Genomic DNA, 23,446 nt, shown 5'->3' with positions numbered 1-23,446 from the left:
ATAAAATATACACACATAAAGTGACAAAACATCGCCCTGATTGAGAACCCTAATTCGAAATAATTCAAACACGATCCGAAACAATTCAAAATTGGCAAAATTGACTATATATATATATACACTTTAGCATGGATCAAATCATTCCAAATGAGATTTTTGAATCAGGGATTGTTTCAAAAATGAATATTTTGATTAATTGATCAAATTTGTCCATAATAACCGCGAAAAAAAAATATATACCTAATTTTCCATGTTTGTAACTTCAAAAAATACAGTTTAATGTCATAGTATCACAATCTTTTATAACGGAAAAATTTATTAATTAATCATTATTATCTAGATATTATTCTGTCATATATTTATTGGATGTTTAAAAGCTTTGAAAACAGAAAAAACATATTTATTAACTTTTAACAAACTGATAATATCATCATTACCAATACTATCTCGTGTTAAATAATGTAATTGAAAAATAAATGTCATTGAATATACACTAAATGTTTAGAATTACAAGTAATATTATTTTTTATGTATCGAATGTCATAAATGTTCAGTAGATCGTATTGGTCAATGATAAATATTTTTTTTTTTTGTTACATCGGTATCTGTGGATTCTTTGTAAAAAAACAACAACAATATATAGTCATATATATCAAATGATGAAATATATTCACTATACCAAGAGTATGAAAATTGTTATTATGGAAATATTTTTTTTTTAAGATCATTTTTAATGATAATATTAATTATCGATGATTAGATTACAAGTTAATGCGTCATATATTAAGAATTATTTATTCCTTTTATTATAATTAATTATTAATTACGTAGTAAATAAAATTTCCAATCAAAAAAAAAATTCTTAAAATTGTTTTTTAAATTCGTTACTTTCCTTCAATTCGTAATTTTGAATCTATAGAATTTTCAAAAAATTATTGTTATTAAAAAAGAAATTTTTAACATTCTTGCGGAAATATAAACTGAATGTATAGAAAATAATAAATCATTATTGATAATAATGGATCATTATAAACAATTATTTTTATAGTTATAGATAAAAAAAAAAGTTTATTTTCCTCGTTTCGTTTTTGTTGACATGCATATCAAGTGCATATTATTAAATATTGACAAATAAGTAATGAACGTACGACACAATTTATAAATAAATTGACATTAATTATTAGATCAACTGTAATTTATAATAATAATAACGCATGCTGTATGTTACAGGATTAATTTAAACCTACTGACCTTTAATTAAAATACGCGTTTTAAATAGTGGAATCTTACCGCGAATTCTAAACTCGATAATGGCGTAGTAAACACATTAATCAGTTGTATGTTAGTTTAAAAATTTATATCAATCATAATTCAATTTATTGGTTCGTCCCAATTTATTTTTAAGATTATAAAGTTACGAAAAAAATTTCAATCATCTTTTTGAAAATTTCTTTTTTTTTTTTGATAGAATAATTTTTTTATATATTTTGCCGATTTTCTGTTCATGTGATTTTTATTTTTCATTCAAAATTGAATTTGAAAAAAATCAAAATCTTATCCGCGATCTCGTTTTCAAATCTCAGAAATCGCGTGTATATATATGTATATATATATATATATACGTGATGTAGAAACACAAACTAACAGTTGATAAAGTAGAAAAAATTATCGATAAATTATCAACAGATTTTATCGAATCGAAATTTTGATTGATAATTTTTGAAATTGTAATTCAAATCGTGTCATGAACATTTTGTTTTATTTTAATTGCAAAAACAATTGAGTCAATAAATTAATAAGTAAAAATTACAAAAATGACGTAGACCAATAAATAAAATAAAAATTCAAAATTAAAAACTAATCAATTTAGAGTCCAAATCTAATTCAAAATTTCAAGTGATAAATAAAATTTTAATAAATTGAAATTAAAAAAAATTTTTTTTACTGGACAATACAAAAATTTATATTTTATTTTATCCTTTACATTTTTATGACTATTTTTGACATAAACAAAATATATAGCAAATATGAGTAACACAGAAGGCGAAATTGTGACAATTTTTGTTGGACAATCGGGAGTTCAAGTAGGCAACGCATGCTGGGAACTTTTCTGTCTTGAACATGGAATAAAACCTGACGGTTATATGGTCCAAGGTTATAACACCGATGACAATTCTTATCAAACATTTTTCTCACCATCTCAAGTAAAAATAAATTCCATTTATTTAAATCTTCATTAAAAATTTAAATTTTATCATTAAAAAATTCTAAATTTCATTACGAATCAATATTCCATCAAAACAACTCTAGTATTGTCGAACCAGGCAAAGAATAGACTTCGGGTATCATCGGCTTTTACTCCTACTCTAATTCAATAAGATTTCGTAAATAGACAAGCGCATGCGCTTTCAAAATTTACGGTTAGGGTTAGAAACCTGAGGTCCATTTCTTCATTGAGACAAATATAGAAATTTTGAGCAAATCGTAAAAAAATCTAGCAAGTCCTAAAGTAAGCGCAGATTTTTGCTCAAGACCCCGATTCCGTAGATCCAATTTACGGTAAAATCTACCGTTAAATTCAGCAAATTGACCGTAATCCATAATTTCCGGTGCCTATTTTACGATAGATCTATCAATTTGCTGGTTAATTTACTGCCTTGTACTGTAAAAATTTCCTGAAATTTTGCCGTAAATCATTAAAACCGTAATTTACCGTAAATTAAGTCCACCAGGGAATTTAAATGTTAATTAAACCCAAAAATTTCACTAATTAATAATAACAATTAGCATTAGAATAATCTGGGGAAGTGTGCGCACACTTAGCCACCTGACTCAAATATAAAATTAATTATTAATTAAGATAAATATTTCAGATGAGTAAATTAACACCCCGTTCAATAATGATTGATTTAGAGCCAACTGTAATTGATGAAGTGCGCACTGGTTGTTATAAATCATTATTTGACCCAACGTTATTAATAACTGGTAAAGAAGATGCAGCTAATAATTTTGCACGAGGATATTGTAATATCGGTCATGATATTATTAATACTGCCGTAGATCGTATACGTCGTCTGTGTGAAGATTGTTCCAAATTAATAGGATTCATTATTTTTCGGTGAAATAATTAAATTTAATTACACAAAATTAATCTATATAATTTGGGCAATAAATTTTATGATAAAAATTCTTAGATCTTTTGGCGGGGGTACAGGAAGTGGATTCACTACATTGTTATTGGAAAATCTTAAACCAGATTATGATAAAATAACAAAATTAGACTTTTCAATTTATCCAGCGCCACATATATCAACATCTGTTGTCGAACCTTACAATGCTATATTAACTACACATGGAACAGTTGATTATGAAGACTGTTGTTTTATTGTTGATAATGAAGCGCTTTATGATATCTGTTCAAAGTACGCATCCTATTTTAAATACTTAACATTTATTCTTATAAACAGATTATTAAATATCAGTTCTATGAAATAATTAAACCATATTACGAATCTGTAAATTACAATTTTGTATTTTTTTTTTTTTAATTTTTTCACAACAAAAATTAAAATTAAAATTCTATTTATCAATTGACAGAATTTTATTTTATTTTAGTACAAAATTAAATGAAAATACAGATTTAAATTACGGCGCATGCGCTCTTAGTTAATTGCCGATGCGCGCACAATTTTTTGTTAAATTTAGGAGGGAAAATTAATATTTTAAAAAATAATATTGCAGTAAAGTGAATAATGTCCATAGATGACAGATAATTCAGACATAATTTGTATATTTTGATACGAGGAATACAATTTATCGTAAATTTACTTGTAGCAAAAATTTCGATTATCGTACGACTAAATAATTATCAAAATTTGATCCCTCGTATCAAAATATGTTGCAAAATAAAAATTAAAAATTACGAAAAAATGTATGAACCTGAAAATCGAAACGTTTTTCGTGGAACGAAAATAAAAAACCGAAATGAAAAGAAAAACGTCTACTGGATTTAGATTTCTGAAATGTTTCGCATGGGCGCTAGTATGTCAGCCGAAACTTGCAGGCCACCCCAACTACCCCTTAAGCAAATTACATAAATTTTTTTAATTTCCGGTGCGCGAAAAACGTTCTGATCTTCAGGTACATAAAAATTAAATCTTATTGCTAATTTTACAGTAATTTAGAAGTCGAACGTCCAACTTATACCAATTTGAACCGTCTGCAATCCCAAGTAGTTTCAGCGACAACAGCATCATTGAGATTCGAAGGCTCGCCTAATGTCGGATTAGACGAATTACAAACAAATCTAGTACCATATCCACGAATTCATTTTCCTCTGATAACATATTCCCCAATAATAACCGCGAGACAAGCGTCTAATGTAGACATTAACGTATCGCATATTACAAATGAATGCTTCCAACCTTCGAATCAGGTATACAAATATATCATAGTTTATTTGAACGACTCTTGTAGTCTACAAAATCATTTTTCCAATAAGAAAATTAATTAAATCATTAATTATCCCCGGAAAATAATTTTATTTTATACATAAATAAAATTATTTTAAAATATATAAGATATTTCTTATACATATTGAAGATCGATAGTGATAAGAATTTTAATTTTATCTATGATTGAGCTCAATTGAAAAAACTGAAAATGATTTTATATTTTTTTATTTTTAATTACAACAGATGGTGAAATGTGATCCAAGAAATGGCGCTTATATGAGCTGTTGTTTACTATATCGGGGTAATATTAATCCAAATGATGTTAATAATACAATTAAATCACTGAAAGGAAAAAAAGATATTCAATTTGTCAATTGGAGCCCTACTGGTTTCAAGGTTAATAAATTTTTTTTTTTCATATTATTTTTAATTAACGTACACTACAATGATATTTAATATTAATTCGGGTGCTACTACGGAAAATCTTCAAAATTTGGTGTCAAAATCCGTCCAATTTCACCCATTGCTCTAATCTCCCAAGTAAAAATAAAAGTTAGCTCTGTACATTTTTGGAATCAGGTTTCGAAATTTGGATTTTATTCATTCGAAAAATTGTCAATTTTTATCTTCTTGTAACAAATTTTGAAAAAATCTGAATTATTTTGAAATCGTAGTGAAAAATTCCTTATAATTTATTATAAAATAAATGAAAATTTTATGTTCCAAGTTCGTAACGAATATTTGAAAACGTGCGAATACTTTGAATATTTTTGAAATTTGAATTGGCAATCGAGTAGTGATTGGGACACCTCCTACCCCCTTCCTCCCCTAATTAAACGATAAGGAAATTTAGAGAAAAATTTATTTTTAAAGATTGGAATCAATTATCAGCCTCCGACGACTGTACCAGGTGGTGACTTGGGTAAAACGGACAAATCATTAGCAATGTTGTGTAATAACACCTCAATACGTCATGCTTGGTCAAGGCTGGCACATAAGTACGACCTGATGTTCAAAAAACGCGCATTTGTACACCATTTTGTAAACGAAGGATTAGATGAGTCAGTATTTTTCGAAGCCAGAGATAACATTGCAACGCTCATTGATGATTACAAAGACGTCGAGAAGTAAAATTACTCATATTTTTCTTTGCTCACTTAATTAATTTAAAAAAAAATTTATGTTTATTTTTTATTAATTAGATAAAATCAATATTGAGTTTAATAACTCAGTGGATTTAATTATCTACTGATAATTAGTTTTTATATTTATTTATATCGACCGATTAAAGAGATAATGAATGATAGGCTAGACATACAGGCACCATTTGCTAATAATTATTTTATGTATTGAATATATTTTCAAAAATATTAAAATTTTTGAGTTAAAACCATTTACTTGTTTTTATTTATTTATGAATTTCTAATTATTTTGAAAATAATTTTTCTCTTTTCTAGTGAAAAATAATTTCCTTCTCAAAATTTCAGTGACTCATCTTTAATTTTCTCTAGAATATAAATTACGAGTAATAAAATTTTTATAATTAATGAATAAAATTTTAAGAATTTTGTGATAATAAACGGGTAATCCCGATGCAATGTTTATTTATAGCATAAAAAAAAGATAAGATTTCAATGAAAATTATATTTAATGTCAATAAAAAGACACAAGTCATCGAACTAACTCCCCAGCGAAGATATCTATATTGAGTGAAAAATAAATTAAATTCGTAATTTTGTTTTGTCTTTATAAATACTTAAGATAAGTAATTTTTACTAAAATGAAATTGATAGTTATTGTTTTTAAAAAACTATTGCTGTTATTTAGTAATTAATTTCTGTAAGCATGAGTTTCTTAAAGCAAGCAAATATTTCTTCGATTTAGTTGATAAGTTTTTTATTTGAAAACTTTAATAAAGCAATTAATTGGTTAACTAAAAAAACTGAACTCAAAAGAAAATTCTTGCAGTAAAGAAAAAAATTTGTTTTCATAACAATATCAATTTATTTAACATGGAAATAATTTTTTTTTAATTTTTTTTTATTGTAATAAATTTTCGAGTTTTTCAAATTTTCATGTGCATGAAATTTCTTATTGGCATTGATAAAATTAAAAATATACCAATTTTTTTGAAGGCGACATTTATAAACTATTGAATATCCAAATTTTATTATTTAGTTGTGTAAATTAATATTTAAGATGATGGACATCGATGAATAACAAGAGAATTTATTAAGAACACTTCCAATAAGTTACGGTGGCGTGCGTGCGCAAGCAGGTCGTAATTCTCGCGTGGTCGGTCTGGGTTCGAATCTCAGGCAGGGTAAAATTATTTATTTATAAGAAAAATGTTTGTTAAGGTACAATGACATTCTACACATCATTAGATAATAAAATCCTGTGTCTAATAATATTTCTTTGACAAAATAAATTCTTTTTCTGAGTACAAAACAAGTAAGAAAAATACTTGAATCAAGTAATTACTTTACTTCATTGAAGAAAATAATTACTTGACATTATTCAAGTAAGTAAACTACCCCTGATTAAACAACCGAATTCGATCGAATTAAACAGAATTGAATTTTTAATTCTATATAATTCAGTTCAATTCTGTTAATTCGGCAGGAAAACCAGAATCTATCCAAATTGAAACGAATTTAAATAATTCTATTTAGTTTAATTCGAAAATAATTCTCAAATTTCTGGTTCGACTCCGAATAAAACTGAATAAAAACAGATTCCAAATTTTTAAATCTGTGTTATTCTGTTTAATTCTAAAATAATCCTCGAATTTCTGGTTCTGACTCTAAATTAATCCGAATTATAACCAATTCAAAAATTTTAAATCGGTTTTATTCGAAAATAATCCTTGAATTTTTTTAAGTTCTGTCTTACCGAATTTAACAGAATATAACAGAATTGAAATTTTCAATTATTGAATTCTGTTTTGCAGAATTTGACAGAATTGAGCAGAATTCAAATTTTTAATTCGATCGAATTCAATTTAATCAGGGGCTTGAAATAAGTATTTTTCATTGAAAATGTAGATTTTTTTCTTATATGTTTATATATATATATATATTAGGGTGGTCCTTATTTTGGACATATTTGAATTTCTATGCTCCCAGAGGCTTATGTGGTTCGAAATAAATAAAAAAAAATATACTCAAAGGTTCAGGTCTCTATCTCAATTTTAACCCGTGCCGCACAGCGATGTAAGTTTCCCATTTAAATAACACGGGGTTTTAGGCATTGAACAATTAATTTTTTATTCCGGCTAAAGTAATTGTTCGAAAAATTTGAAACTCTGTAGACTTTATCCTTATATTACCAGCTACTCCTCAGAATTTTTACAGATTTTCAGCTACTATAAATTTGGAAGTACAGCATGATGAAAAAACAGAAAAAAATTATTTTTTTTATTTTTAGCTAAAATTTTTTCAAATAACATATGAAATTACTCTGCATCCTTATGAGAAGTTCTTACTTTTTTTCATTCTCGCAACTAAGTGGGTGAACGGTATATCTTTGTTGCACTAATACAGTAATCAGGAACTTTGCATTAGTGTGCAGTAAAGTGTTCCTTAAAAGGATTTTTTGAATTTATTACGATCACTTTACAAACGGCTTCAATTGCGACTGAAAAAAATTCCCTTAAAAAGTTTGAGCTCTTAATTCCAACGGGATCACGTGCCTCAAATTTTGTTTTTGTGATTTTTCAAGTTTATTATATTTATTTATAGAAGCGATCTATTTTATTAATAAGTTATTATAGTTAGAAAATTGTAAATAAATAATTATTCCGATATTATAATACACAAAACTATCAACCTTTTGTTTATTATTTATAGCTCAAAACAAATAATAAACTTAAAGGTGAGCAGCTTATTTAAGCAAATATTGAAAGAAATTTAATTTATTGATAATATTTATTGAATGTTATACTAAGGCATAGTATGATTAGTGGCATAGATATATCGATCTCAGATATCAATTGAATGCATTATGTATTTATGAAAAAGACACAAAGTCAAATAACATAAAAAATAAAATTTCTTGAAAAAATCACAAAAAAAAATTTTGCAGTAACTCTTCCCTTTAGAATTAAGAGCTTAAACTTCAAGGGAATTTTTCATGTTGTAATTGCAACTATTTTGAGAGGTGATCGTAATAAATTCGAAAAATCTTTTTAAGATATACTCTACTGCTCATTAACGCACTATTGTCTTATTTAGCGAAGTGCGCTTTAATTTTTTGAAAATATTCGTTTGGTCATAAGAAAAACTCGTCCAAAGTCCTGATTACTGTATTAGTGCAACACAGATATGCCGTTCACCCACTTGGTTGGAACTTTTGATAAGGATGCAGAGTGGTTTGACATGTTATTTAAAACAAATTTTAGATAGAAATAAAAAAATTTTGTTTTCTTTTTTTTCATCATGCTCTACCCCCAAAATTATGGTAGCTGAAAATCTGTCAAAATTCTGAGGAGCAGCTGGTAATATAAGGATAAAGTCTACAGAGTTTCAAATTTTTCGAACAATTACTTTAGCCGGAATAAAAAATTAATTGTTCAATGCCAAAAACCCCGTGTTATTTAAATAGGAAACTTACATCGCTGTGCGGCACGGGTTAAAATTAAGATAGAGACCTGAAACGTTGAGGATATTTTTTTTTATTTATTTCGAACCACATAAGCCTCTGGGAGCATAAAAATTCGAAAATGTCCAAAATAAGGACCACCCTAATATATATATATATATATATATATATATATATATATATATATATATATATATATATATATATATATGTTAATTATGAATCAATAATATTAATTTTTTAATTTTGCTCGAAAAATTATATTAAAATTTTTGTTTTCAAAATTAACAGTTTGAAATTTAAAAGAAAGTCTTTATCTTAATTTATTATTCCATAAATTTATTTAACAAATTACAATAATAATTACAACAACTATTATTATGTGCAAATAATAATGAAATTACGTTCAAATATGGTTTTTTTATCATCATTTTATGAATGCGTGTTATTTGTTATCTCAAATAATAATGGCGGGAGAGCTGCGCCATATTACGATGGATATATGATGAATAAGAGGATTATTGATTAAAAAATAATAATATTCTAACCTATTCTGTTTCTGATGAAATAGTAGTATAAAAATAGTAGTAAACATACAATGATTAATGATATTAATATAATAAAGACATAGAATAATGATAATAATAATAATAACTCTTTACAAATGTGAAATCATGCTACTTGAGTGTGATTAACAATTGAGTTTTATTTTAAATTCAAATCATTTAAAAAAGTCACGTTCTTATCAATTTTCCTCGTGCCACTGCGCTTTAACGTGAGTGCTTTCATCCATCTATAAATTGAACGCACAACAAAGCTGAAATAATCAGTTGCAATAACGTCGTACAAAACACAACACCTACGTACGGATGAAAAATCGCGGGCTCTCCTAATTATCATCGCAAAATTACATTGACAAATATTATTAGACGTTTTTAAATCGTACTTTTTGTCAATTGTAAGTCAAGGTTAGTAAATTTTATTATTGTTTTTTTTTTTGCTATTTTTAGAGGCGGTATCATTTTAGTCGAAAAAATTTTTTTTAAGTGTTATATGTAAATTTATGGTACTGAAGTTAGCCGACGTCCAATAATTTTTGGTTTTTTTTTTTAATAATAAATTATGAAAAAAAAAATATTTGAAAAAATTGCACTTATAGTTTTTTAAATTTTCTACATGGGCATATTTTTATTTTTTATTTTTTTACAATCGATTTATTAAAACAAAAATTCAAAAATTTTTAATTGTCTGGTAACTTCAGGATCATGTAAATTTTGTTGCTTAGAAGGAGTAAGTGAATATAAAGTTTTCAAATCGAATCGAATATTATGATTGGAATTTTCGTTAAATTTTTGACTTGTTTGAAAAATTTTAAATATTCGATTATAGTTTGAATTTCGAATGTGGAATTTTTATTTAATCTGTTATAAATTATAGAAAATTTTTACAGAAATTTATGAATAGTCAAGGGCCAGTTTTTCAAACCAAGTTTAATTTTAATCCGGGTTTAAATTATTATTATTGGTATATCTATATACAGTAGAACCTCGTTATAAGACTACGGGTTATAAGATTCTTTCCCTCGATTTCTTAAATCTCGCTCGGGAAGCTTCCCCCACCAACAACTCAACAAAAGTTTTGCTTATTTATTTATATATATATATTAGGGTGTTTCAAAAAAAAAAAAACAATTTTTTTTTTTTTATTGTATCCAAGAATTGAATGTATACCTGAAAATAAAAATTTTGGTACCAATCCGAACTCTTAATAATAATATTAAGGTTTGCCTTAATCCATTTTTCTATTTTCCATTTAAATAACACGGGAAAAAAATTTTTTTTTTTTAGAATTTTCCAGCTCATAAACCAATCAACGGATTTTTATGCATAACAAATGTTTTTGTAGGAAATTTAACGCTCTACAAAAAAAGTCTCTTGTCATTTTTTGATAAATCCCACTGTTCAAAAGTTATTTAGCCTCAAGTCAAATTTATAGTAAATTTTGAAATCTTTTCACTTTTCCGGCGAAACTATCAGTCTTATCAAAAAATATCATAGAAACTTTTTTGTAGATAATTTTATTTCTCACAAATTATTACGAATAAAATTTTTCGAAATTCTGCGTTGTTTTCAAGTTATGTCCATTTTAATTTCAAGCTCTTAAAAAAATAGATTTCTGATTAATTTTAAGAGCTTGACATTGAAATAATAATAAATTGAAAACAATGCGGAATTTCGAAAAATTTTATTTGTAATAATTTGTAAGGAATAAAATTACCTACAAAAAAGCATCTCTGACATTTTGTAATAAGACTGATAGTTTCGCCGGAAAAGTGAAAAGATCTCAAAATTTACTATAAATTTGACTTGAAACTTAAATAACTTTTGAACAGTGGGATTTATCAAAAAATGATAAGAGACTTTTTTTGTAGAGCGTTCAATTTCCTACACAAAGTTTCATTGCGCATAAAAATCCGTTGAGTGGTCTGTAAGCTAGAAAATTCTAAAGAAAAAAAAAATTTTTTCCTATGTTATTTAAATGGAAAATAGATAAATAGATTAAGGCAAACCTTAATATTATTATTAAGAGCTCGGATTGGCACCAAAATTTTGATTTTCAGGCATATTTTCAATTTTTGAATACCAAAAAAAAATTTTTTTTTTCTGAAACACCCTAATATATATATATATATATAAATTTTTCTTATTATCATGATGTTGCAAATTTTATAAAAAACCATTTTTCAAAAAATAATGAAAAATATTCTGTACAGGATTTTTCCAGTCAACCTATTTTTGATATATTTTTTAATATACTAAATTTATTATAAAATAAGTTTTATTCTATTATCAGCCCGGTAAAAGTCGATTTTAGTTCGGATCTTAGACTAATATAAAATAAATTCACTGTATAATAGAGTAGAGTTGAACCAAATACATAAATAAAACGCAAAACAGCGATAGTCTCATAGCGAGGTGTGAGCGCAAATACTGTTAAACACAGTGGGGGTACATCAATTCTAAGAATTTTTTCCCTACAGCCCTGAGCTAGTCTTATAATGAGGTCCTACTGTACTAGCAATATTAATTTAAATATAGAAAAAAATAAACCCAGTTTGAAAAACTGGCCCACAGAATTTTCAAATAATTCGATAACTGGCGAAAAATCCAAAAACTGACAAATAATTACAAAACTAACGAATAATTAAAAGATTAAAAATTAATTTAAAAATTCAATTGATAGAGAAACAATCCAAAGTTGAAATTTCGAATTAAAAAATATTGTTTTCTATGGTTTTAGATGTTAATTGGTGGCGCAGTTAGCTATGTTGCTGGTAAACAAGCAGTCAGAACCGTATATTGGCGAACGTTAAACAATGGACGTTTACTAAAAACAGCTAAAACGTTTATGTTCGAAGGACCGCCGAAACCGGCGCCATCTTCAACTTCAGCGTTTCCAGGCCAATCAACTATCGACGTACTACCGAAAATAATTTTCAAATCATAATTATTACGATGATTCTTCATTATCATTCATAACAATCATGTAACATAGAAAATTGCAATGAGTCCTGCGATTTTTATTTTTAAATAATTAAATTTTTTATGACAAAGTAACAAATGAGTTTTTATAATATAATTCACAATGAAGTTAAAAGAATGCCCTACTTTCCTCCCTTGGTATAGAATTTTCTACTTCCATGGCTAAAAAGTGCAACTTTCATGCAGGTGAGGTAAAAAAGTTATGTCTGGTACAGACTTCATGAGGTAAAATTTGAATAATTTTATTTTGAGTGAATTTATTTAAAAATTGCAGCAGATTTGTTACAGTGTGCGGTGTGAATACAAATGGAACAAAATGTTTTATTAATGATTAACGGAGTTCAAAATGTTCATTTGGGTTAACACTCAGTGATTTCAAAATAACTTGCGGCTGTAGAGAAATCCCTTCGCCCAGAAAAAAAGACAGTCCTTGGCAGCGATCTCAGTGACTTTTTTTTCCTTCCGAATTTTTTCAGCATTTGAAACTGTCGGTAGAATTCATTATACTTATGAACAAGTATTTCCATTCCAAAAATAAATAAGCCCCAGAGTAAAGTCACACTCATTATAATGAAATAGAATATCCAATTTTCCCAATCAATCTGGTCATAGCGTTGATTTTCTTTAATTTTATTTTTCCTTTTTAATTTTTTCGATATTCGATTTATCCATTTATCTTCATAATAATTCAAGAAACCCATTTCCCTAGGCTTCAATCCTGCCTTATCCAATTTATCTTTTAAAGCCCAATGCTTTCTCGTCCAAAAAACTAAATATTTTTTAAATACTGCATCTTTCGATACATGTAGATTCTTTAATTTCAAAGCAGAATTTACTTGGATACTTGTGAAAAAAATGCACGCAGTAGTTGAATTTCTCCGTGCTAGAAGTGTACAGTTTCTTACATAAGACTGATCCGAAGGGTGTAAATATTTTTGATCTTCATCAGTAATCCACAATTTTTCATTAACAATATCATTGTGTAATATTCTATTGTAATAAACATGGTACTTGTTATTGTATAAATCTGCTAACGTTTCCATGTTGCGAGGCGAAGTAGGATTCGATAATGTTGCAGATATATGTCCTTGAACCTCGGGCATCACTAGGAATATGAATAAGAAACCAACAAAGTAAATGATCCTCATCGATAACCGGTCCAAAGGCGTCATGATCCCCATGCCCGCGGACAATCTCACCACGTCCAAAATAGCTCCACTAATATTAAATCTATTATTAATTACTATCACCAATGTTATTAATACCAATACAACAACTGTAAGTGCAAGTAACTGAAGATTGAGAGTTAGTTCACTCATTGCTGTTGAATAATTTGTCTTTTGAGTTAGTATAGAATATTTAGCTTCGCTGTATCGTGTTATGACATCTGTATACTTATAATTAACATCTGCTAACTGAAGTAATCTGTCATAAACATCATATTTGTTATCAGCCAATTCCGTGATGTAACCTTTTTTAATTGATTCTGCTTGATTACTCGTCGAAATGTAATCTATTGTCGGTGTAGCATTAATATACGGAGACGAAGTATACAAATTGATGTATTTATTTTTCATTGAGTTCTGGATGTATAATTCTTTCTTTTGTTTTATTATCTTTTCATTAGTATTATTAGGCACTCTAGCGAAGGTTGAGAATTTAATTTTATGACCGTCCAGGTATTTTGTCTTGTCAAAAGTTATATTTTCACATACTTCTGCATCTGAAAGTTAATGAATATATTTTGAATGAATCTTATATATGTGGAACGCAATAGTTTTGGAATATTACAATAATCTCAAAAGTAGATAGATAAAAAGAACATATTTTTAGCGAGCAGTCTGCCTATTAGTTGCCTCAGAGTTCTTGGTCTGTTTGTAACTCGTAACGATTAACTCTCGAAAAGCTTATTAAATCGACTGTTTTTTTTTCCCGATGGATTTGAATATTATTGGCTCTGGCAAATTCGAAATAGATAAATTACCACGGCAAATTTGCTACAATTTACAGTAATTCTGGGAATTTTACGACGAATTACGGTAAAATGTGACAGTTCACCTTAATTTGTGGCATTTATACCTTAAGCACCGTAAGCATTTCTACTTTCACAGTTTTAATGATAATAACGCTAGCACATAAAAGTAGAGTGAAAAAATTCCTCTAGGATTTCTCTAGGATTTCTAAAAGGGGGGATACATAGAAGTAAAAAAATATCAAAAAACAAAGTTATAGGGCGACAACCGCGCCGTAATTTACGGTATCCGGAAGAATGACCGTAATTTACGGATCAATTCGGCAAATTGCCGTAAATGTCCGGCATTTCACCGAAATTTACCGCGAAATGCGGTATTTTGCCGTAAATTGCGGTAAAATACTGCATTTTACCGTAAATTACGGGACTTCGGCCGGATACCGTAAATTACGGTAATTTATCGTGATTCGGATCCACCAGGGAAATGAGCAAAAATGCCGATTCTTGCGACATAATCTTAGAAAAAAATGAATTTATAGGACTACAACTGCTAAAGTGAGTTAAATACTTCGCGCTAATTACTTTACTACAGAAAATAACTATATTAAATACCTTTAGAATATTGTAGACTGTATAGAGTTGATTTTTCGTTTTCCTCATCGCGACATTCGTCAGTTGCTTCTACTTGGACCCACGGTGGTGGCGCGTAATCCGTGAAAGGGTTTAGAGTATAAATGAACGTCGAATCTCTATCATTATCATAACACATGTAATACGAAAACAATAAATCTATTTTCCACAAGAATCCTAGTATTTTTCCAGCATTTGCACAACGTGGCTCTTTTGTCGTATCGAGGATTAAAAATTTTGACGTCACACTCCAGATTGTCGATGATCTGAGCTTCTCAATGAGTGCTTCCAGTTTTTCAATTGATTCGAATGGTAAGACATACGTCGGCCAAGAACGTATTAACTCTGCGATCTTACTCGGCTCGAAATCGCTGGTAATTATAATCACTGACGAAATTTTGTCATTTTCGTCAGACGGATTTTCATCTCTATAGCCGTTACGATACAAATCCTCAGTTATAATCACAGAATTTGAATTATTTGTTAAACACATGTCTACTAATTCTCTCTGTTGGTAATAAAAGTAAATTATTCAATAATTAATTAAAAATTTTGTGTTATCAAATAAGAAAATTAAATAAGTATTTAAAGTTACCGCATGACTAGTAAGACGTGTTGATGGGTTTGTTGCCGATGAATCGTAAATTTTAAAATTACTGGACGCAACATTAAAAGTAAACAAACAAAAATAACATACAATAATTTTTTCAAGCCACATCATCACAGTTCTATATCGCGACATTCAATAATCACCAGAGAATTTTTAAAATACGTCTATGCGCTTCAGTAGCAGAATACTTTTTAGTACAAGCGATCTTTTAATGCTCATAAAAATATAAAAACAGAGTATCCATAGCAACTATTGATGTTAGCAAAAAAATATATTTTCCATAAAAATCAATCATTACGTATTAGTTGCTGTTATCTCAACGCATCGTAGTGCATACCTGTGTAACATCTAATGGACGCGCTATTTGTCATGCAAAGTCTCTTTTTCCACGCGCTTGAGGATGCGGCTCTGGTACAGACTTTATGAGGTAAAATTTGAATAATTTTATTTTAAGTGAATTTATTTAAAAATTGCAGCAGTTGGGTAACAGTGTGTGATGTGAATACAAATGGAACAAAGTGTTTTATTAATAATTAACGGAGTTCAAAATGTTCATTTGGGTTAACACTTAATGATTTCAAAATAACTTGCGGCTGTAGAGAAGAACCCTTCGCCCAGAAAAAATAGACAGTCCTCGGCAACGATCTCAGTGACTTTTTTTTCCTTCCGAATTTTTTCAGCATTTGAAACTGTCGGTAGAATTCATTATACTTATGAACGAGTATTTCCATTCCAAAAATAAATAAGCTCCAGAGTAAAGTCACACTCATTATAATGAAATAGAATATCCAATTTTCCCAATCAATCTGGTCATAGCGTTGATTTTCTTCAATTTTATTTTTCCTTTTTAATTTTTTTGATATTCGATTTATCCATTTATCTTCATAATAATTCAAGAAACCCATTTCCCTAGGCTTCAAACCTGCCTTATCCAATTTATCTTTTAAAGCCCAATGCTTTCTCGTCCAAAAAACTAAATATTTTTTAAATACTGCATCTTTCGATACATGTAGATTCTTTAATTTCAAAGCATTATTTACTTGGATACTTGTGAAAAAAATGCACGCAGTAGTTGAATTTCTCCGTGCTAGAAGTGTACAGTTTCTTACATAAGACTGATCCGAAGGGTGTAAATATTTTTGATCTTCATCAGTAATCCACAATTTTTCATTAACAATATCATTGTGTATTTTTCTATCGTAGAATATATGGTAACTATTATTGTATAAATCTGCTAACGTTTCCATGTTGCGAGGCGAAGTTGGTTTCGATAACATTGCGGATATATGTCCTTGAACCTCGGGCATCACTAGGAATATGAATAAGAAACCAACAAAGTAAATGATCCTCATCGATAACCGGTCCAAAGGCGTCATGATCCCCATGCCCGCGGACAATCTCACCACGTCCAAAATAGCTCCACTGATATTAAATCTATTATTAATTACTATCACCAATGCTATTAATACCAATACAACAACTGTAAGTGCAAGTAACTGTAGATTGAGCGTTAGTTCACTCATTGCTGTTGAATAATTTGTCTTTTGAGTTAGTATAGAATATTTAGCTTCGCTGTATCGTGTTATGACATCTGTATACTTATAATTAACATCTGCTAACTGAAGTAATTTATCATAAACATCATATTCGCTATTAGCCAATTCCGTGATGTAACCTTTTGTAATTGATTCTTCTTGATTACTCGTCGAAATGTAATCTATTGTCGGTGTAGCATTAATATACGGAGACGAAGTATACAAATTGATGTATTTATTTTTCATTGAGTTCTGGATGTATAATTCTTTCTTTTGTTTTATTATCTTTTCATTAGTATCATTAGGCAATTTAGCAAAGGTTGAGAATTTAAGTTTATGACCGTCCAGGTATTTCGTCTTGTCGAAAGTTATATTTTCACAAACCTCTGCATCTGTAAGTTAATGAATATATTTTGAATAAATCTGATACATGCGGAACTAAATAGTGTTGGATTATTACAAAAATATTAAAAATAGATAAATAAAAAGAATATATTTCTAGCGAGCAGTCTGCCTATTGGCTGCCTCAGAGTTCTTGGTCTGTTTGTAACTCGAAACGTTTAACTCTCGAAAAACTTATGAAATCAAGTTTTTCCTTTCCCGATGGATTCAAATATTATTCGCCCAGGCAGATTCAAAATATATAAATTACCACGGCAAATTTGCTACAATTTACAGTAATTCTGGGAATTTTACGACGAATTATGGTAAAATGTGACATTTCAGCGTGATTTGCGGCGTTTATACTTTTAACACCGTAAGCTTTTCTACTTTCAAAGTTTTAATGATAATAACGCAAGCACATAAAAGTAAGGAAATATCAAAAAATAAAGTTATAGGGCGATCCCCTGCACTAGAAAAATCATAATAGCAAATAAGGGAAGCCGTGAAGTCTTAGCTGGAGAGCTATGGGTCTTGAAAATGAGCCAAAATTCCGATTCTGCGGCAACATAATTTTAAAAGTGAATTAAACACTTCGCGCTCATTAATTTATTATAAAAAATAATTAAATGTAATACCTTCAGAGTATTGGAGACTGTATAGAGTTGATTTTTTATTTTCCTCATCGCGAAATTCGTCAGTTGCTTCTACTTGGACCCACGGTGGTGGCGCGTAATTCGTGAATGGATTTAGAGTATAAATGAACGTCGAATCTCTATCATTATTATAACACATGTAATACGAAAACAATAAATCTATTTTCCACAAGAATCCTAGTATTTTTCCAGCATTTGCACAACGTGGCTCTTTTGTCGTATCGAGGATTAAAAATTTCGACGTCACACTCCAGATTGTCGATGATCTGAGCTTCTCAATGAGTGCGTCCAGTTTTTCAATTGATTCGAATGGTAAGACATACGTTGGCCAAGAACGTATTAACTCTGCGATCTTACTCGGCTCGAAATCGCTGGTAATTATAATCACTGACGAAATTTTATCATTTTCGTCAGACGGATTTTCATTTCTATAGCCGTTGCGATACAAATCATCAGTTATAATCACAGAATTCGAATTATTTGTAAAACACATGTCAACCAATTCTCTCTGTTGATAATAAAAATAAATCATTCAATAATTAATTAAAAATTTTATATTATTAAATAAGGAAATTAAATAAATATTTTAAATTACCGCATGATTAGTAAGCCGTGTTGATGGGTTTGCTGGTGATAAATCGTAAAGTTTAATATTATAGCCCGCAACATTAACCGTAAGCAAACAATAATAACATACAATAATTTCTATAAACCACATGATTACGCTTTAAAATTTAAATGCTGACCAATAGTTATTACTACTTAGCAAATAAAATTGAAGAACCAGAACTATATTGAATTTGTTTAGTTATTAGATATACAATATCATAAGTGATAGAGATAAATAATTCAACGTGAGTTGTATGTCAGCTCGCTATATGAAGTATCTATTACGACTGACCTACCGAGTATCCTTCAGCTAATCATATTAAGCGGGGGTATTCCTTTTCCACTGATTAGCATGTAGAATTTTTTTTTTTTTTAATATTTACTATGCAATAGAATATTATAAACGTAAGTTCGTGAAATAATTCCAAAAGTTTCATATATTTTAGCTTGAAAAAATAAGGGGACGCTGAACAAAACGGGACAATATGAAACCCATAATCATATGGGGGAAAAATGGAAACCAATCACTTCCTTTTATTATTTAGATTTTAAATTTTTATGGCGGGAAGTTAAAAAAAAAATTGTGTCGGAGGATGAGGAGCACTATTTTAAAAGGTTTAGTTAAATTTCTATTATCGGAACATATTTGTAATTTTTATATAGCAATCGATTTTGAACCAACTGCAACTTTCAATGTTATGCATGTTTCGCTATTGCTGCTTATTATTTTTATTTTTCTCACACGCATCATATCCACTCAATAGCACTTACCAAGTATTAATATTATTGATTGATACAGAAGAAAATAATTTTCAACTCAGTTTAATAAAATAATATTTTCTTTAATAATAAAAAGTTTATTATTTTATTTTACAGTGCCCAGCAAAGGTACAAGGATTAATTTCGTGGGATCTTAATTAAGTCTTTATAAAAGATTTTCATAAAAAATCTACTCGAGAATAAAATTTAAAAAATGATTGAAATAAGTAATATACATTTCTATTCCAGGTATGGCCGAATGACACTTTCTTGAGATTGATAGTTGGTTTTAATCACAAAATTACTTGCGGCTGTTGAAAAGAACCATTCGTCCAGGAAAAAAAACAATCCTCGGCAGCGATCTCAGCGACTTTTTTTTGTTTCTTAATTTTCTCCGCATTTGAAACTGTCGGCGTAATTCATAATACTTATGAAAGAGTATTTCCATTCCAAAAATAAATAAACTCCAGAGTAAAATCACACTCATTACAATGAAATAGAATATCCAATTTTCCCAATCAATCTGGTCATAGCGTTGATTTTCTTTAATTTTATTTTTCCTTTTTAATTTTTTCGATTTTTGATTTATCATTTTATCTTCAAAATAGTTCAATAAACCCATTTCCCTGGGCTTCAAACCTGCTTTATCCAATTTATCTTTTAAAGCCCAATGCTTTCTCGTCCAAAAAACTAAATATTTTTTAAATACTGCATCTTTCGATACATACAAATTATTTAATTTCGAAGCATATTCTATTTGAGTACTTGTAAAAAAAATGCAGGCCGTAGTTGATTTTTTTCGAGCTAGAAGTGCACACTTTCTTGCATAAGACTGATCCGAAGGGTGTAAATATTTTTGATCTTCATCAGTAACCCACAATTTTTCATTAACAATATCATTGTGTATTTTTCTATCGTAGAATACATGGTAACTATTATTGTATAAATCTGCTAACGTTTCCATGTTGCGAGGCGAAGTTGGTTTCGATAACATTGCGGATATATGTCCTTGAACCTCGGGCATCACTAGGAATATGAATAAGAAACCAACAAAGTAAATGATCCTCATCGATAACCGGTCCAAAGGCGTCATGATCCCCATGCCCGCGGACAATCTCACCACGTCCAAAATAGCTCCACTGATATTAAATCTATTATTAATTACTATCACCAATGCTATTAATACCAATACAACAACTGTAAGTGCAAGTAACTGAAGATTGAGAGTTAGTTCACTCATTGCTGTTAAATAATTTGTCTTTTTAGTTAGTATAGAATATTTAGCTTCGCTGTATCGTGTTATGACATCTGTATACTTATAATTAACATCTGCTAACTGAAGTAATTTGTCATAAACATCATACTTGTTATCAGCCAATTCCGTGATGTAACCTTTTTTAATTGATTCTGCTTGATTACTTGTCGAAATGTAATCTATTGTAGGTGTAGCATTAATATACGGAGACGAAGTATACAAATTGATGTATTTATTTTTCATTGACCTGTTGATGTATAATTTTTTCGCATTTTTTATTATCTTTTCATCAGTATTATTAGGCAATTTAGCAAAGGTTGAGAATTTTATTTTATGACCGTCCAGGTATTTTGTCTTGTCAAAAGTTATATTTTCACAGACCTCTGCATCTGTAAGTTAATGAATATATTTGAAATAAATTGTATTTACAAGTACACCGAAAAAAATAATCGGTAGCCTCTACCGAAGAAGTCCAAAAAAAAATTTTTTCGAGGATGTAATACGAGATTTCTATAGAATTCTATTCTGAACCGAAAATATTCTTATGATTTTTAGCTGTGACGTCACAGTCAAAAGCTAGCTGATTTATAATCAAGAGCATAATATTTTATCATCCCGTATAGCACAATATTTTTTCATTTTTCATTTTTGCGGGCAAAGTGGAGTACACCCTAAAAACGGTAAAAAAAAAAAATTCTGGATTTTAAACAAATTTGATTAAGTTGAATTTTTTTTTTAAGTAATTTACATGACGAACAATTATATTTTACATGTTTATTGGATGCAAAAGAAGAAAAAAAATCGGTCTGTCAGTTGACCCTGCGGGCCAGCCCCAAAACTTCCCGCTGTTTCCGAGCTCGCTGAGCTCGAAAACATTATTGTGAATATATTTTCGAGCTCTTCGAGCTCGCAATTACTTTTGTATGCCATTGTTTTGTAAAAAACCATTTTTTAGCATTTCTTTCTTCCACGATATCTCGCGAACGAATTAACCGATTTTGATGGTTGAGGTGGCAATCGACGCGTTTTATCAAGTTCTAAAGCTGGTCGAATTTTGAAATTGATTTATTCAGCCGTTTTTGAGAAATTTCAAAAAAACCAAGGAAAAAATTTTTTTTGAATTCTTTCGTCAACGGTTTCTCTTGAACGAATGAACCGATTTTGATGGTTGAGGTGGCATTCGACGCGGCTTATAGAGTTTTAGAGCTGATTAGATTTTGGAATAAATCCATCGAGCAAATTAAAAGTTATCCAAATAAAACATTTTCGAAAAAATTTTATTTTTGAAATATCTCTGAACGCACCCTACCGATTAAGTTCAAATTTATACGGCCTCAAGACATTAACAAGCCGCGTCGAATGACACCTCAACGATCAAAATCGGTTCATCCGTTCAAGAGTTATGAATATTTACATACATACATACGTACGTACGTACGTACGTACGTACACACATACATACACTCGGACATCATCGTGAAATTAGTCAGGATAGCTTCCTAGGACCTCGAAACGTCGACATCTGATGGAAATTCGATTTTCGTAAATCGGACCGAAACCAATAACTTCCCGAATTTTTGAAAATTTACAATTTTCTTAGCGGGAAGTTAAAAATTTTTAATAGTTTTTATCATAAAACAAACGTCATTAAGATTTTTCAACTGACAATTGATTTTTGAAAAAGTTTATCAAAAAAAATTCAAAGTAACGCTTAATTATATTTACAGAAGTGATTTTGGAATGTTTAAAATCATATAAAATATAAAATTTTTTTTATCAAATTTCGGGGGTACCCCGTTTTGCCTACCCTACCCCCTTTCGCCCCCCTTTCCCCTAATACCTTTAGTGTATTGTAGACTGTATAGAGTTGACTTTTTATTTTCCTCATCGCGAAATTCGCCAGTTGCTTCCACTTGGACCCACGGTGGTGGCGCGTAATTCGTGAATGGATTTAGAGTATAAATGAATGTCGAATCTCTATCATTATCGTAACACATGTAATACGAAAACAATAGATCTATTTTCCACAAGATTCCTAGTATTTTTCCAGCATTTGCACAACGTGGCTCTTTTGTCGTATCGAGGATTAAAAATTTCGACGTCACACTCCAGATTGTCGATGATCTGAACTTCTCAATGAGTTTTTCCAGTTTTTTAATTGATTCGAATGGTAAGACATACGTTGGGTAAGAACGTATTAACCCTGTGATCTTGCTCGGCTCGAAATCGCTGTTAATTATCATCACTGACGAAATTTTATCATTTTCGTCAGACGGATTTTCATCTCTATAGCCGTTACGATACAAATCATCAGTTATAATCACAAAATTCGAATTATTTGTAAAACACATGTCAACCAATTCTCTCTGTTGATAATAAAAATAAATCATTCAATAATTAATTAAAAATTTTATATTATTAAATAAGGAAATTAAATAAAT

General features: G+C 29.1%; 3 protein-coding genes across 4 annotated transcripts; 1 reads left to right on the top strand and 2 right to left on the bottom strand.

Moving 5' to 3' along the window:
* The first annotated feature begins 1,794 nt into the window (after window positions 1–1,794).
* On the top strand, window positions 1,795–5,840 carry LOC130667798 (tubulin alpha chain-like). The gene is made up of 7 exons (XM_057469647.1): window positions 1,795–2,204; window positions 2,874–3,118; window positions 3,195–3,422; window positions 4,177–4,435; window positions 4,698–4,850; window positions 5,328–5,581; window positions 5,657–5,840. The coding sequence occupies exons 1-7, from the start codon at window positions 2,028–2,030 to the stop codon at window positions 5,658–5,660; spliced, it is 1,320 nt and encodes a 439-aa protein (XP_057325630.1). The 5' UTR covers window positions 1,795–2,027; the 3' UTR covers window positions 5,661–5,840.
* Window positions 5,841–12,814: 6,974 nt separating this feature from the next.
* LOC130673574 (uncharacterized) lies at window positions 12,815–19,262 on the bottom strand. Of its 2 annotated transcripts, XM_057478631.1 has the most exons (4): window positions 18,978–19,262; window positions 18,365–18,890; window positions 15,796–17,737; window positions 15,570–15,708 (listed from the first exon to the last, which is right to left on the bottom strand). In XM_057478631.1, exons 1-3 carry the CDS (start codon window positions 19,098–19,100, stop codon window positions 16,344–16,346), a joined length of 2,043 nt encoding a protein of 680 aa, XP_057334614.1. In that variant the 5' UTR covers window positions 19,101–19,262; the 3' UTR covers window positions 15,570–15,708; window positions 15,796–16,343. The 2 variants fall into 2 exon arrangements, with proteins under 2 accessions (XP_057334623.1, XP_057334614.1); XM_057478640.1 differs by lacking the exons at window positions 18,365–18,890; window positions 18,978–19,262 and adding an exon at window positions 12,815–14,321 and having other exon boundaries at window positions 15,183–15,708; window positions 15,796–16,339.
* A 722-nt stretch (window positions 19,263–19,984) lies between these two features.
* On the bottom strand, window positions 19,985–23,364 carry LOC130669107 (uncharacterized). The gene is made up of 2 exons (XM_057471821.1): window positions 22,846–23,364; window positions 19,985–21,394 (listed from the first exon to the last, which is right to left on the bottom strand). The coding sequence occupies exons 1-2, from the start codon at window positions 23,354–23,356 to the stop codon at window positions 20,052–20,054; spliced, it is 1,854 nt and encodes a 617-aa protein (XP_057327804.1). The 5' UTR covers window positions 23,357–23,364; the 3' UTR covers window positions 19,985–20,051.
* Between the last annotated feature and the right edge of the window lie 82 nt (window positions 23,365–23,446).

The sequence above is a fragment of the Microplitis mediator genome, chromosome 1 (assembly GCF_029852145.1).
Source record: "Microplitis mediator isolate UGA2020A chromosome 1, iyMicMedi2.1, whole genome shotgun sequence".
NCBI classification, from domain to species: Eukaryota; Metazoa; Arthropoda; class Insecta; order Hymenoptera; family Braconidae; genus Microplitis; species Microplitis mediator.
This window is presented reverse-complemented; position numbering and strand designations above follow the sequence as displayed.

Coding starts and splice junctions, on each gene's coding strand:
- LOC130667798 (XM_057469647.1), top strand. CDS start 2,028: ATGAGTAACACAGAAGGCGAAATTGTGACAATTTTTGTTGGACAATCG. Junction 2,205..2,873: donor CATTTTTCTCACCATCTCAA/GTAAAAATAAAT, acceptor TAAATATTTCAG/ATGAGTAAATTAACACCCCG. Junction 4,851..5,327: donor GGAGCCCTACTGGTTTCAAG/GTTAATAAATTT, acceptor TTATTTTTAAAG/ATTGGAATCAATTATCAGCC.
- LOC130673574 (XM_057478631.1), bottom strand. CDS start 19,100: ATGTGGTTTATAGAAATTATTGTATGTTATTATTGTTTGCTTACGGTT. Junction 18,891..18,977: donor CACGGCTTACTAATCATGCG/GTAATTTAAAAT, acceptor TATTATCAACAG/AGAGAATTGGTTGACATGTG. Junction 17,738..18,364: donor CAGTCTCCAATACTCTGAAG/GTATTACATTTA, acceptor ATTAACTTACAG/ATGCAGAGGTTTGTGAAAAT.
- LOC130669107 (XM_057471821.1), bottom strand. CDS start 23,356: ATGTGTTTTACAAATAATTCGAATTTTGTGATTATAACTGATGATTTG. Junction 21,395..22,845: donor CAGTCTACAATACACTAAAG/GTATTAGGGGAA, acceptor ATTAACTTACAG/ATGCAGAGGTCTGTGAAAAT.